Source organism: Parasteatoda tepidariorum, chromosome 11 (genome assembly GCF_982258835.1).
Source record: "Parasteatoda tepidariorum strain Cologne lab strain chromosome 11, Ptep-v5.0, whole genome shotgun sequence".
Lineage (NCBI taxonomy): Eukaryota > Metazoa > Arthropoda > Arachnida > Araneae > Theridiidae > Parasteatoda > Parasteatoda tepidariorum.
Genome location: NC_141765.1, coordinates 19,383,175 through 19,399,127, shown reverse-complemented (window position 1 = coordinate 19,399,127; position 15,953 = coordinate 19,383,175). Strand labels below are relative to the sequence as shown.

Sequence of the window (15,953 nt, the reverse complement as noted above, 5' to 3'; positions counted from 1 at the left end):
AATTAATATTGGAATCATGATTGCAAGTAATTGATTACTGTAATCAATATTGTAATCATGATTACAACTGTAATCAAAATTACAAGTAATTGATTACTGTAATCAATATTGTAATCATGATTACAACTGTAATCAAAATTTTTTGAAAGTTGTAATCACGGTTCCAAGTATTTGCTTACTGTAATCGACTAGGTATAGCTGTAATCAAAATTGTAATCACGATTACAAGTTATTGATTACTGTAATTAATATTGTAATCATGATTACAGCTGTAATCAAAATATTTGAAAATTGTAATCATGATTACAAGTAATTGATTACTGTAATCAAAAAATGCAATCGATTACATTTTTGGCCAACTCTGGTGCCTTGATTCGTAGAAATTATGTGGGTTAAACAATTGTGAAGTATATTTAAGCAATTTTGATTTTGCTTAAGTGTTTAACGAACAATTGTGAAGAATATTTAAGAAAAATCAGTTTAGTACAAATTGTTTTAGGACATTAGTACAATATTTTAGTACATATCAAGTGTATTTTAATTTTGACTTCTAAAGAATGAAAAAAAAATATTGAAGTTCTGGAGAAACTTCTACGCCACTTTAAATAGACGTGGAGACAAATTTTCTTTCTTTCTTTTTCTCTTTTTCAGGATCTGAAATTCTGATACGCAATATGTTATATACTTATTTTTTTTAAATATATCTGATGTCAAGTATATTAATTCTAATTAACCAGTCACTAGAGCGCAAAAACTTCTACTGATACATGAAGAGCGTGATTTAGTTGTTTAAGATTTTCCGAGCTCAACGATTGAACCATGGTAAACTTAAGTATAATCGAAATATTTCAATGGCAGACTCACGCTTTTTGCTATAAAACTTTCTGCGATAATCTAAAGAATGTTTTGTTTTTATGTTCACATGTTTCTAGGCGATAGTGAAATTTAAAATAAAATTTCCCCATTCTAAAAATTTCTGACTAAATTTACCGTGAAAAATCTTTCGCAAAAAGTGTATAATCTGGCAACTATGCTACAGAAAATAATCACTGAAGTTTATCCCTCATTCCTATATCTAAAAGAAGGAGATAAAAAAATTTAAAAAAAAATAATAAAAAAATTATTAACTGAGATTTCCTTATCTTGGAAATCATTTGTCTTGTAATTTAGTGATATGATGCATTATAGTGATATGATTTGGTGATATGAGGCATAACAAAATAAATGATGCATTAAAATCTATAATTATTTTCATTTAATTATAACTTTACTTTATCATCAAATTTTTAGCAAAAAGCTTATCCATTCCACTGGTAGTCATGCTCTTCAGATATTATAATTGCTCAGATATTTATCTTTATTGTCATGCAAATGCGAAATAATAGTATGATTTATTGTTATAACAATATTAATAATAATCCATAAATAAAATTTTAAAGTCAAAACAAAATTATATAAAGTATATATAAAAAGTCGTAAAGCTATCATTCCTTATTAAAAATTATTGAGGAGCCTGTAACCCTCTTTGAAGCATGCCCCTTCATGCTGCATAATACTTTTATTGATGTTAGTTGTCAACTAGAAAACTGAATCTTATTTTAAAAGCGATAAAAACGAGTGCCCCACAAAAAATGAGGGATGAAAAATAATTTGAGAAGTCGTGGAGGGGGTCCCCAAAGGACTCGAAGACAACCGTTTCCCTTCAAAATTTGTATAACAGTTATCTACAGGGGGGAGGTCTTTTGGGGGTTGAAGGCAAGTGTGGCCCTTTTCCTTTCCTCCGTTTGGAGTATGTCTTCCAAACAACTGGCGCATGGCATCTGCGACTAAATAAGAAACACGAAAAGAATAATAAGAAAAGAAAAAAATAAATATATTAAAGATGGAGTAAGAAGAGAAGGGAAAAACCTGCGCAACGTCTTGCCATTGAAGAAATGTGTAGATCTGGGGGAACAGGGGATAGAAAAACTTCTCCTCAACATCCTTCGAGTAGCAGCTGTCATATAAGGAGAGGGGGGGGGATCAAAAGGGGGGCATCTGAGATGCTGCCGGCCACGTGGAGCACAGGCCGATTAGAAAGCGGCAGCTGCTGTAGACGACCTACTCACTTTATTCTGGATCTCAAGACGACGTCAAGGCAGAAGCTCACGACACTTACTCCTGTTTAGGTGTCAGTAGCACCTCTTTGGCAAAGAAGAGTTTTCTGTTTATTATCGAGAGAGACTCCGTATGGAACAGACATAAACTTTTGCTCTCTCTATTAACATTCATATGGTACTGAATCACCTTTGCCTAAAGTTTATTCTCCAACAAAAGTTTTCTGTTGAAACTTCGAGTTCTAAATATTGGACTATCTTGTGCAGCAAACCATCTTCTTGGATAATTGGATTGTTACTTTAACTACCGGTGTGTTTGAAATATTCCACGTGTTTTTCAAATGATTACATTGCGGTGTAAATGAATTCAAAATCTTAAATTGAATAATTGGTGTTTAGAGTGATTTTGTTTTTAGGTGTAATCTGGTTTTAGTCTTTTTTTTTCTTCTTTCAAATACAAGATGTGGCTGTTGACTGTGATAGTTTTTGCGATTGTGTCTATGTGTTTGCAGGCGTTTGGAGAAAGTGTTGACGAACTGTCTCTTGGAGTTTTAATGAAAGAATTGCAAGATGAAATGAGAGAACTGCGAAGGATTCGTCAACAAGATAGTGAGGCCATTCATAAATTGCAAGAAGAAGTTTACAAATATGTGAAAAAGGATGCGGAAAGAATTCCTCAAGAGGAAAAAAAGAGCATTAAAGATCTGTCTGATCGCTCTGAAGAAGATTCTCAGAAAAATTTGGAGGCGATGATCAATGAACAAAAATCTCTTTCCGGATCTAAATTGCATCATTTTATTCACCAATTTCCAAATTTCAAGACAGATAAGATAGATGCGAAGCAGGAAGCAAATTTTCTGAAGCAGGAACTGCTTAGACTAAGCAAAGAAATGGCTGAAATGAAAGTTCATCTGTCTAGTGGAGTATCAATGTCTTCAGGGAGAGTGGCTGTACGCTGGTTGCAAAACACAGTCGAAGGACTGCGACGTGAAATGAAGGAGATGGCTATGTCACTTAATACTAGTGCAACTCTTGCGGAGAAGCAAAGGACCTTAGCAACGTTGACTTTGTTAAAATCAGATGTTAGATCCATGGAACATCGCATGGATGGTGTAAAAGTGGATTGGGAAAGAAACGCAGCTCTTATTCAACAACTCAGAAGGGACGTAGATGAGTTAAGATTGAGGACTCAGGAATCGGCCGCAGGACAACAAAGAATCTTAGTGGAAGTAAGTACAAATTAATGTACTCTTTAGTTCCTCTTTTTTATCGGCTAATTAGTGAGACTAGTAAACAATTAGTGAGTAAACAATATTTCAAGAGGAAAATTGAAATTCTTTGGAAAATGAAATATATTATTCAGCAATTAATGCACTTTAAAGTATTTGATAATATATTGAAAGTTATTGCGTGGTTCTAAAAATACAGAGCACTTTCAATTTCAATTTTAAAAAAAAGTATTTACGAAGCATATTAATGCTAGTACAATTACGAAATAAAATTCTTATTCAAAAATATTAAAGAAATAAAAGATGCATTATTATTCATTAAGAATAAATATGAAATGAATTACTTTAATATTAATAAAACGTAATATTATACTAAAAAATCAGTTTTAGTTACACGAATCAATAAATTAATCATTTAATAAATTACAATGATTGACTAAATAAAAAGTTGACTTTTTAGATATTGTTACGGTTTTTTCCTAGATTTTAAGAACTTTTCTGAGTTTATTTTCATTTTTCATCTCTTATTTACAAGCATTTTGCACTGAAATATAGCAATTTTAAAACCTATTCAGATTAATGCCTTTTGTATTCATTAAGTTTTTCATAACAAAAGTTTATTGATATTTCAAATCACTTCGTTTAAAATTTAAAAAAAAGTATTCTCTTTCGAATTAAATATGGCTAAAAAATGTAAATATAGTCATCATAGATAACTAAGAATCTTTCAAGGTAGACGACAATTTGTTAAAGAAACCTATAAATTAAGCAAAATTAAGAAGAAAAAAAAGTTTAGAAGACCGGAAAAAATTTAAATCTAAATAATTATTATCATGTTAACATCTAGTTGCTTAGTTAACATTCCAAATGTAACAAAGAAAAAAATGAGCTATTCTAAGAAAACATCAAATATATTAATTTGCCCGTGATGTAAGTTATAATTAGAGTCGGTCCTCAGGGTAAATCTTCTTTAGATCTTTGAAGGTTAGTCACCGTCTCTGGCCTTCAAATAAAATTTCATTTGATTGAAGAGGAAAAAAAATGCCCTGGGAAATAAAAGAAATCACGTTAGTAATCAAAATTGGGACTCAGAAGAAGGAAGTTCACGATGTTGAAATGAACAAGAAAAACCATGACTGGCATTGTTTGATTTCATGTTTTAACAAGATTGGGAATGTTAAGAATTTCACTTGGTGAAGTTTGGACAAAAAGTAAAACTCAATTAATTTGCTTAAAATTGATTTTAGAATTTGTATAAAAGATCTGACAAGATGGGTGTGCAAAAGCTATGTAGTATTAATCTACTCACAAATCCATTCATATTTCCTTGTCCCAATTTTTCATTCTTCTAGATATGAAAACTGACAACGCAAACTAGTTGCCGAGTTATTTTTATCTAATTTCAACGATCCAATCTTTTCAGTTGTAATTTTATTATTTTCTTCATTACTATTTTGTTTTTTTCAAAATCATTTTATTATTGAAATATTTTGCTTTCTTACTTATCTTATTTACTTTCTTCAAAATCACTTTATTATTGAAATTAATGTTGATATTTTGAATAACTATGCGAGGCTTAAATGATAAGACTTATACAATTTTCTTACTATAAAAACATTCTTCTAAATTTCTTTTTTAAATACGAATTTGGCTTAATTGGTAAAAGCGTTCGAAACCTAATAATGATTTTATGCATCGTCGAATCATTAATATCATAATCATTAACGATGATATAATAACCATCATCAATTACACCATTGTGCAACATTTGTTATTTAATAAATGCTTTTTAAAACCTTTCATACATAAAATAAAAAATTCTTTTTCTTAAATATAAAATAATTTTTTTCCTGTAATTATCCATACGTTTTTTTTTCAAAAATATATTCGTAATATTAAGAGTTAACAACAATATAATTTATTCAAACACCTATTTTAGTTTAAAGACAAGATTTAATTTAAATGTAAAATTATTTTAGTTTAAATATAATATTTCAGCAGTTTAAGTACTGAATAAATAAGCTTATCATGTTTTGCAGCATTTATAGAAATTATCAATAAACTTTGAAATTTTTGCTTAATTTTTCAATAATTTGTCTATGCAATTAATATATTTAATAATAATGCAATTAATATATTTTTATTATATTATGGGATTCCACTTAAAATCATACCATATCGCCAATTATTTTTAAAGAATTTTCATCCGAAGCATAAAACACTGTAAGCTTATGAGATTATAAGCCTTCTTTGCAATAATGGTGTTTTTTTATACATGATTGAGAAGAGTTGTATTTTTCCTTAGAAAGATAAAACTAATTGTAATAAATATTTTTTGCTAAATTTTTATATTTTAAAGGAAGTAATTTTAAGAACACGGAGAGGAAAAATTCTTGTAAAATTACCGTACTGTACGGTAACAACAATTCTGTCAAAAAAAGAAAAAAAAAACATAATTCGGTTAATAAAACCAAAACATATGGTACTTAAGCTATCCATCTCGTAATTTTTCTGAACATATGATAACGGTTTACGAAAATTCTGGTTATCAAAATTACAGTTCTCATTACCACACATTTATTAAAAAATACATGACTGAAAAGTAAATTAAACCAAATAAATTGTTTTTATGTCATGCTCTAATAAAATTACCTAATTTTACCAAATTAACCAAATTTTATCACATATTATTAAACTACATTTTATTGTTAATTTTACGAAAATCATTTCCAAAGAGCTTCAGTAAAAATTACCGAGCTCTTTGGTGTTTCCATCGAGCCAGAAACACTGTAAATTTCATCATCATTTTCTGGTAGTGTGGACAATAATTTTTTTCTCAGTGAACAATTAAAAAATTTTTAAAGTATTTTTCTACCAAACCGGTTATTTAAAGTTAACTCAGTTCATAAATTTTTACACTGAAAAGTGTTCCCTAAAACTCGAGAAGAATCTTTAACTTAAAAATATTATTATTAAGAATTTTTTGAATTCCTGGAGCAAAATAAAAAATAAAAAAAGAAAATAACTACGCGTCGAAGCAATAGTTCATATAATTAATGCATAATTAAATTCTTAACTTAATGTGTGAATTGGTTATTATATTTATACTTCTGCATCTTTTTTCTTTGAAAAAGAAGAGTACCGAGCAGCCGGAAAATGTGTGACAGAATTGGGCAATTATAGCCTTCGGGCAATGTGAATAACGATTATTACAAGATGGCATTTTTTCCCTCTCTGTTATTCATATCTACTTAACGTTTTATTGCTTTTTATATCCTACATTAAATAATTCCTTCAATGGTTGAATTTTATTTTCATTTTGTTTTGTCCAGCATAATATAAGACCTTTTTATATATTCTATTTCTTGATCCAATGCAGTATGAAATACATAACTGAAAAGTAAATTTAACCGAATAAATTGTTTTTATGCCATGCTCTAAAGTGTCGTGATAAAATTTTCAAATTTTATCACATATTATAAAACTACATTTTATTGCTAATTTTACCAAAATCATTTCCAAAGAGTTTCAGTGAAAATTACCGAGCTTTTTTGGTGTTCCCATAGAGCCAGAAACACTGTAAATTTCATATATTCTGCCAATGCTGACAATACTGTTTTTCTCAGTGAACAATTAAACAATTTTTAAAACAGTTTGCTAATCAAACCAGCTATTTAAAGTAAACTCAAATCATAAATTTCTACCCTGATAAGTCTTCTCTAATACTCAAGAAGGATGGTTAAATAAAATTAACTTAAAGATATTAATATTGAAAGTGTTATAAATTTCATGGAAAAAATTAAAACAAAAATTATTGTAAATAACTACTTGTCGAAGCAGTAGTTTTTATAATTCATGCAATATTATATTATTAACTTAATGTATAAATTGGTTTTCATATCTTTACTTCTGTTTCTTTTTTGTTTGAAAAAGAAAAGTATCGAGTAGCCTAAAAATGTGTGACAGAATTGGGCAATTATAGCCTTTGGGTGAAGTGAATAACGATTATTACAAGACGTCATCTTTTTTCTCTCTGTTATTCTTATCTCCTTAACGCTTTATTACTTTTTATATCCTCCGTGAAATAACTCCTTAAATAGTTGAATTTTATTTTCATTTTGATTCGTCGAGCATAATGTAAGACCTGTTTATATATTCTATTTTTTGATACAATGTAGTATAATTGAGAAATAATGATAGTAGTAAAGTGAGATGAAACAATATAATGTGTAAGTTTAATATTGGTGATTGATTACATGCATATACGTTTTGTATGGTTTCTAAAAGTCATTTTTTTTTCAGGTTGACTCTCTTAAAGAAGAACTACGTGAACATATATTGTTATCAAAAAAGAAAGTAAGCATATTTTTTAATAACGTGAATTTTAAAGCTTTGCCAATCTTGAGTCTAACAGTTATATAATGAATGCAATCAAGTAATACGTTTTTAAATACGATGAACGCAAGTAATACGCGTAGTTTACAATCATGAAAGAATTTATGAATGAAGGGTAAAGTTTATAAACGGCTTTCTAACCATAAATGTAACCTCTGACTTATAAACTGTCTTTCTATAAAAGAAAGAAAGCCAATTAAATGATTTACTCCAAGTTTGAGTTCGTATGTTAAGTTCTACAAATATTACTAATACGAATGATTCTATTTATTAAATTTTTTATTGTGTAAAATTGAAATTAATATTTTTTGAGCAAATTAAATAATATACTATAAGTAAAATACTAAAATACTATAAGTTTTCTGATTTTAATAAACTTCTTTTCTTTTCCTGGGTTAATGTTTCCAACGTTTTTCCCAAATATTATTATTCGTAAATTGTTTTTAATAGATGGCAGCACAGAAATATAAATTCTTACATTTTTAATAATTTTTTTTTATATAAATACCAGATAAAAGCACATTATTTATTTATTTTTCTTTTTAAAAATTTTGTTAACTGTTTAGATAAGTGAATTTATTTTTAACGAATATTTTAATTTATTTTGCTTTATGTTCGCAAGTTTGTTTTCTTCTTTCTTTCTTTCATTTTAAACTCACTTACAATAATGTTATCATTTCTTTTTTTTTCTTTTCTTTTTTTTCTTTGAGGCATGCATTAAAAAGAGTAATTTTTATCTTAGGATAATTATTATTTATTTCGAAATGCCTTTGTCGTAAAAGAACCTTTGTGAATGCATCCTGAAGAGAACCTTTGTGATTATTTCATCAATTTTTTTTTTATATTTAAATTTCTATTATGTTTCTAACATTATATAAGAGTGTATATACTTTCTATCTGAGCTTAACTAGAAAAAATAAATTTTGGCGAGTAATTAATTTAGAACTAATTCAGTACTTGCCTAAAATCTTTTTCTTTAAACAACAAAAAATCTAAATTGTTAAAAAATGAAGAAATTTCAAAATTATAATTTTATAATGATGATTGAAATTGTCTAACTTTGTTCAAAATAAAAACAAACAGTTGGTGACACAATTATTGTAATTAATTTGAATGTTTTTTCTTTACAGGATACAGTTTTTAATCACCATAGTTTGAAAAAAGACACTGATGTTCATAAAACAGGTAAGATACTAATAAATGACTTGTTTTAGATATAGGGTAATTTATGGTTTTAAATTCTTATTCCTTGTACTATTTGGTAAAATCTTTAATATTCATTACACTTTGTTTCCCTTCTAAATAAAAATATTTAAATGTATTCTATAACTTAAATGTAACAAACTTAGATTTTAATAAAAATTATATATCCTTTAAAATTAAATTAATTCTGTTAATAAATCTTTATTTGGCTTGATATAAATGGTCGATAATTAAAACTGTTAATTGTCCTAACTTCGAAACTGTAAACTATTCGCAAATAAGTGACATTCAAATATTTTTCTTTCAAACTATATCCATGACATTTTCTAAATCTACATTTGGTTTTCTGTATAAAAGAGATAAAGGCTCGGTTATTAAAGCTTTCACTTGACTTAACTTCAACAAAAACGTATTTAAGTTTTTTAATCGCAAATAAGCAACATTCAAATATTTTTATTTCATGAAATGTTATAACTAATAAAATTTTAAACTTCGTCTTATTATTGTAGGAGAAGGAGATCATCACAGATTCCGACATGGCCAATGGAAGGCAGAGATAGAAAATTTGCACGATTCAGTTGTAAATCTTGAATTTCTTCAAACGGAAATAAGTGAAAAAATGCGCAACCTCCAGAAAACGCAAGCAATGTCTGATTTCAAATTAGTGTCACTGGAAAACTCTTACAATGATATAATTAACAATAGTGAACCATTTGACATAGAAAGAAGAATTTTAGAACAAAGATTAGATGTTTTAGAAAGCTTAATGAATAAAACTGAGGTCCAGACTTTGGATATTCAATCAAAAGTAAACAATATTACATCAACTGGAATTCACAAGCTTCATGGATCTACAATGCAACTTTTTAGCGCACTGGAGCGTTTGGAGCGTAACTACGATAGAACAACAGAAGATATTAGAAAAGAAATCTCTAAATTAGATTATAATTTTTCACAAACGCAATCCGATTTGGGTGAGCTAAGTGACAGACAAATTTCTTCCGAGCAGGTGGCATCTAATCTTAAAAATGACATAACTAATATTGAATCTGATCTACAAAGTAATCATTTAAGACTTCTTTTGGTTCAAAATGCTGTGTTAAACACAACTTTCCAACCCAATCAACAAATTGCTCAAGATTCAAGAATTTCTGATTTAGAGTCGAAAATTCAATTACTTTCAGAAAATGTAGATGCCGAAAAATTGGAAATCGAGGTTTTACATCGACAAATTGTTGAAAAAGTAGACGATAAAGATTTTAACAAATGGGAAAGAGCTCAACATAAAGTTAGAGAAAGCATTTTACAATTCAAAGAGGACATTCCTCTCATCAAACATCAGCAAGAAGAAATGGAAGAAGAACTTGAAAAGTTCATACATCAGCTACCTCGAGGTAAGAAAACTTGATTTTTTATGATATTTCATAATTTTATTTTGCAGCAGAATAATATATCATTTCATATCTATGTCTAACTAGTTTTCGCTCCGATTCTGGAATCGCAATAAATCAGGCTAACTTTCAATATATATATTTATATATTACGTCGTAGGAAGAGAAGTTGACTTTAATTCTATACAAGTTAGAAGTTTATATCTTTTTTTAATGTAAAAGAATTTACCGAATGAGTTTCAGAATTCAAATTTGAAATCGATATGAGATTTTTTTAAATTTTTTTTTTTAAAATCAGGAATTTTTCAATGTAAAACACGATTTTCTAGCCCAAATAAGACAGATTTGTGTAGAAAATTTAACTACACGTTTTTTTATGAGAATGAAGCGGAAATAAAAGTTGATAATTAAAATATGCATCACTATGCAGTGTAAAGATAATTACAGTCAATTACAAGGTACATTGATCTCACATGAACTTGTAAAAGTACAAATACCACAATAGTCGTAGAAATATGAGCACCATCTTCTTTATGATACAATTCTAATAGAAGTCTTTAAAAGCTGTTTAATATCAATTAATTTAAAAAGTATGCATTTTATGAATATCTGTTTGGACTGAATACAGACATGAACAATCACGTAAAAAAAATTTGACATTAATTGCGTTAAATGTTTTTAATATAATTAATTAATTTTTTGTCCTAAAAGAAGTATATATTACGAAGAATATGTTAATATATTAACAAGTACTCATGACTTGTTTAAAACAGCTAAAGATTTAATTGAGAATAAAATCAATCTTAAATTTTATGAGAAAAAATTGAAAAAAGGAAGTAATTGCTACAGAATAACATAAAGATGTTTCTAAGCAATGAATAAATAAATATATATTATAATGAAAATGTAAATTGGTAATGCATGAATTAATTGTAGTTACGAAATACAAATTAAAAAATTAGTTACAAATTTGAGAAATGTAACAACATGAATTAATTTATGACTATGTAAAAGGCTTATAAAGGAATTAAAATTTCTTTCATAATAAATGTATCTTTATTTTAGTATGTATCTTTTGTATGTATCTTTAGTATGTATAAATGTATCTTTTTGCTTAGTTATTATCGAATTTAATAAAACTCGAATTTTAATATAAAATTTTACTGTGCCACATAAAGCATAATTAAGTCCGAGAAACAAATTATTTGTGTCTAGATTTGCGAAACGAAAAAGTGAGCATTGAAGATTCGAAAAACATTTGTTTTAAGGCATACATATTCGAAAAAAATGCTAATAAAAACATAAAAATAAAATGACGGAACCAATAAGTGAATTGAATATTAGATGGGAGTGAAATCCCACGGTACTGAAATCTTAACCAACTTCTCAACCACCAATAAGTTGAAGTTGAAGCAATGGATTTATTCAAAGGCGGTACTTAAGATATCGGTTTTTTAATAACTTTCTTGTTACCCAGCGGCATAGATCTTCTCAAAACGTCATTTTCAAGAGTGTAATATTGCCTCATCTGTACAGAAAATGCGACAAATGATAAATGCACAATTAATGATAGGATGAAAAACTGCCCGCAAGGTGATAGTTATTAGCGGGCTATTATCGGAATGTTAGCATGACGACACAGGACAATTCTTTCTTCGCCCGCGTCACTATTAAGAAATTTTTACTTTTAAGAAACATTATGATTGATGTTATTCATTCTTAACAATTGATATTATTCAAAGTGAAACATCAATATATTTAAAAAGCATCTCTTTATATTTTCTTATTCAGCGATAAGCAAATTATAATAAAATAATAATTTATATAATAGTTAATGAGATAAACTGATTTGACATTACTAATAACAGTTATTTAAGACAATCATTTACTTACCGTTATGATAAATTAGTTAATAAAAAGTTGATTGATAGTTTGATAGTTGCTAGATGGAGTTACGGGATTTATTCAAATACTAAGAACCTATCCATAAACCCAAATGTGGTTTATATAAATAATAAATAGTATTTAGAAAAAATTAAATAATATTTAGAAAAAATTTAATAATATTTAGAAAAAATTAAATAATGTAAAAGTTAATTTATGATTAATATATTTTAATCGGGTGTTGCTGTCGCAACCTTTATACTGATATTGATCCCTCATATTCAATATAGATTTTCGCTTTTAAAATTTATTTTAAAGAAAATAAAGTGTTTTATCTAATTGCTTCGCGAAGGGTATTGATTTTTGTATTTATAGTTTAAGATTATGATTAAATTTAACTGTTATAACAACAGCATTTGCATTTCATTGTTTTATTTGTTTATTCTTCAAACCTAAGGAATTTTTAGACACTCCGGTGCACTGTAAAATGTTCCTAATCAAATTACGGTTAAAAGTCTCAGGGTGTCAGTACTTTTATACCGTAAATTTCATTTTTACCGGAACATGTTACGAAACAAAAAAAATATGATATATCGTAATTTTTACAGTAATAATTACAGAAAAATCACCGAATGACTCGAATTAAATAAATATTACTGTAAAAATTGCGGCATAATATTTTACAGTGAAAGTGGATTTTACGGATGATGCATCCCAAAGTGCCCGTACTTTATACCGTAATTTGATCCCGAATTTCTTACAGTGTATTCTTAACAATTGATTGAAGGAAAGATATAATATTCAATGCTTTATAATTATCAACATATTAAAATTAAAGAAACTATGTCTGATCAGGAAAAATGATCAGTCAGAGAAACTAGATTATTTTAATTTGCATGTATTTCTATTATTTTAATTAAAATCTATTCTATTTTACAGATTGCTCAGGAAACTCTACATTAGAGCAGTTATTTGAGCGTCAAAGTGGTACCTATCTCATTCGCTCCCCTATAGATGAGCTCAAGGATTCCGCAGTCCAAGTCTTTTGTGATATGGATTCCTCAGGTGGTGAATGGACCCTTATACAACGACGATCCAAAGGTGATGAAAGTTTTGATAAAGACTGGGCTCATTATAAAAAAGGATTCGGTGATATTGACGGTGATTTCTGGATTGGAAATGAAATTCTCCACAAGCTAACAACATCAGAGAAATATGTTTTGCGAATTGACATGTGGGATGCTATAGGCACTTACAAATATGTAGAATATAATACTTTCGAAGTACTGGCTGAAATGGACAATTATAGACTGGTAATTGCTGGTTATTCTGGTAATGCTAGTGATGCCTTAAGCTACCATAATGGCATGGCTTTCAGCACTCCTGATAAAGACAATGACGCAAGCAAAGCTACACATTGTGCCCAATTCTATGGTAGCGGTTGGTGGTACAACCATTGCCAGTATGTGAACATTAATGGCCGTTACAATACAGGAATAACGTGGTACGATATGGATGGTCAAGAATGGTCAGAACTAATGAAAGTTGAAATGAAAATTAAACCACGAACATTGTTTAAATCATAAGCATAGTGAAAGACTGATTGTATTTGCTCAATATTATATAGTTTTTCTAGTCCTTCTTCTAAATTATACGTACTTTTACCGAATTATACGTGATGAGATACTTTGTGATGCATAAACATTTTGAAGAAAATATTATAGTATATAAAATAGTCACATTCATTATAATTATCATATGTGAAGATAATCTACGAGAATTTTTATTGAATGTAAAGAATTTGAAAGAAGAAAGTAGTGTCATTAATATATTTCATTGTTTGTATGAAAGTATTTATTATAAAATTTGTATATATGTGTTTTTGTTCCGTAGACTTCAGGTTATTTTTCACTTGTTTAAAGTTCCCATATATTACATTGTAGTATTACAAAATAGTCTAAGAGAAAGAAAACATTGATTTTATAAACTTTATTTTAAATTTATTTTGAACTTGATTAATTCTATGAATTGTTAGGAAGAAAAAAAAATATTATAAGTTTATTTAAAAGAAACTGCATGTTTCTAGATTAGAAACGCTTGATAGGTAAAGTGTAAAATATACTTATATATTGGAAAAATGGTTATAAAATTGTACATATTTTTTAATACACTTTACTGTAACATATAAAGTAAATTTACGGTAAAATATTTAAAAAAATATTTTACTATAGATTTTCAGAAAAAAAATATTTTTGTGTGTGAAATATTTTTACTTATATGTTTTATTATAAAAATATCACAATAAAATTCAATATTGATGGATTTTTTTAAGGACATTTTGGTTTGAGAAATTTAGTAAACTCTTTTTTGTTTACTCATAATTTTAAAGGAATGAAGTCTTTCATTTAAAGAGAAGACTATGGGTTAATATTTCATTTAGTTGAATATTATTACAAATAAGTATTATTTTAAAATTAATGATAGTCTAACCAATGCTACTTAGTGAGTTTGTCTCTTTTTATATTGTCAGTATTTAGAATATATGATAGTATTTAGTTTTATTATCAATATTATATTGATTAATCCGATGAATTCTAGTGCCATTTGTTATTTGTTTTTTTTTTGTTTCGTTCATTTCTTTGCCGTATACGTTTTTGTTGAATAAATGTTTCTGTACAATTGAATTTTGTTTATTTTTTTTTAAAGTAAAGAACAAACACACAATATTCATATCCCTATTATTTTTTTACAATTTTACCCAACCCTACAAATGATGATTTTATTGCACAAGGTGTTTAAAAAAGTTAAAATTTTTTTAAAATCATACATTGAATCAAGTCCTTATTAAAGCAAAACACGAGATTTGAAGCGAAAAGTGTGAATCTGTTTAGAGAGCGAAGTAAGCAGTGTGAGCCTTATAGTGTTTTACCCCAAGGTAAATAAAAAAGCAACAGTTTAAGTGCCTTACACTTCAGGCAAGATCTTTAAACAACATGTGCATACCATCTTACCATAAAGAGCTATTTGGGCTTTAGAAAAGATAAATAACTTATATTTTAAACGTTATTGAACTTTTTTAAAAATTTTCATTTTGGCAAAATTTTTCCACTTAGAAAAAGTATCAAAATCAAAAAATAATTCTAAATTTTTGCAAATTGTAAGAGCTTAGATAATGCAAGGTTGAAATAACTGCTTAAATAACAAGAAACTAGATCACAAACGATTTTCACTTTTGCAATACTGTGGCGTTTCTTTAGACTGATCTTTTTGCGTTATTTTCAAAAGTGTAATAGAGGGCGCTGGCTACAGACAAGCTTACTTTGACTTCCCAGTCATGAACAATTGTTACTAACTCGCAGCAGTTAAGAAAATAACATATTTTTCGTAAAAAACCGTTTTTTCATTTGACGACTAATTTTATATTTCTTGCTGTAATGGCAAAAATTTTTTCCAAGCATTATTTAACCTATTTCACTAAAATTTTAGATTTTGAACAAAATTTTAATGTAGGAAATTGTCATTTATTATTAAATTTTTTTTTCCAAGAATTTTATAATAATTGCTCAATAGAGTTATAAAATTTTACATCGACATAATTTTTGACATAAACCTTTTACGCATAAAATCTTTGTTTGGAGCAATTTAATTTTTACTATATTGGCTTTGCAAACAATGAATAAATAAATAAAAACGAAATAAGGTTTCACTTGTCTAGATAGTAATCTCATGAGAATAAATAGGTACAAGTACAAAAA

General features: G+C 27.5%; 2 protein-coding genes across 11 annotated transcripts in view; one reads left to right on the top strand and one right to left on the bottom strand.

The window, feature by feature from the left end:
- The window catches only part of LOC107451019 (uncharacterized), a 227,555-nt gene that overhangs the window by 62,807 nt on the left and 148,795 nt on the right, over positions 1 to 15,953 (bottom strand). The gene's annotated exons all lie outside the window — the stretch shown is intronic.
- On the top strand, positions 629 to 14,882 carry LOC107451021 (uncharacterized). The gene is made up of 5 exons (XM_016066985.4): positions 629 to 3,325; positions 7,628 to 7,681; positions 8,851 to 8,905; positions 9,433 to 10,317; positions 13,138 to 14,882. The coding sequence occupies exons 1-5, from the start codon at positions 2,558 to 2,560 to the stop codon at positions 13,782 to 13,784; spliced, it is 2,409 nt and encodes an 802-aa protein (XP_015922471.3). The 5' UTR covers positions 629 to 2,557; the 3' UTR covers positions 13,785 to 14,882.

Coding starts and splice junctions, on each gene's coding strand:
- LOC107451021 (XM_016066985.4), top strand. CDS start 2,558: ATGTGGCTGTTGACTGTGATAGTTTTTGCGATTGTGTCTATGTGTTTG. Junction 3,326..7,627: donor AACAAAGAATCTTAGTGGAA/GTAAGTACAAAT, acceptor TTTTTTTTTCAG/GTTGACTCTCTTAAAGAAGA. Junction 8,906..9,432: donor CACTGATGTTCATAAAACAG/GTAAGATACTAA, acceptor TTATTATTGTAG/GAGAAGGAGATCATCACAGA.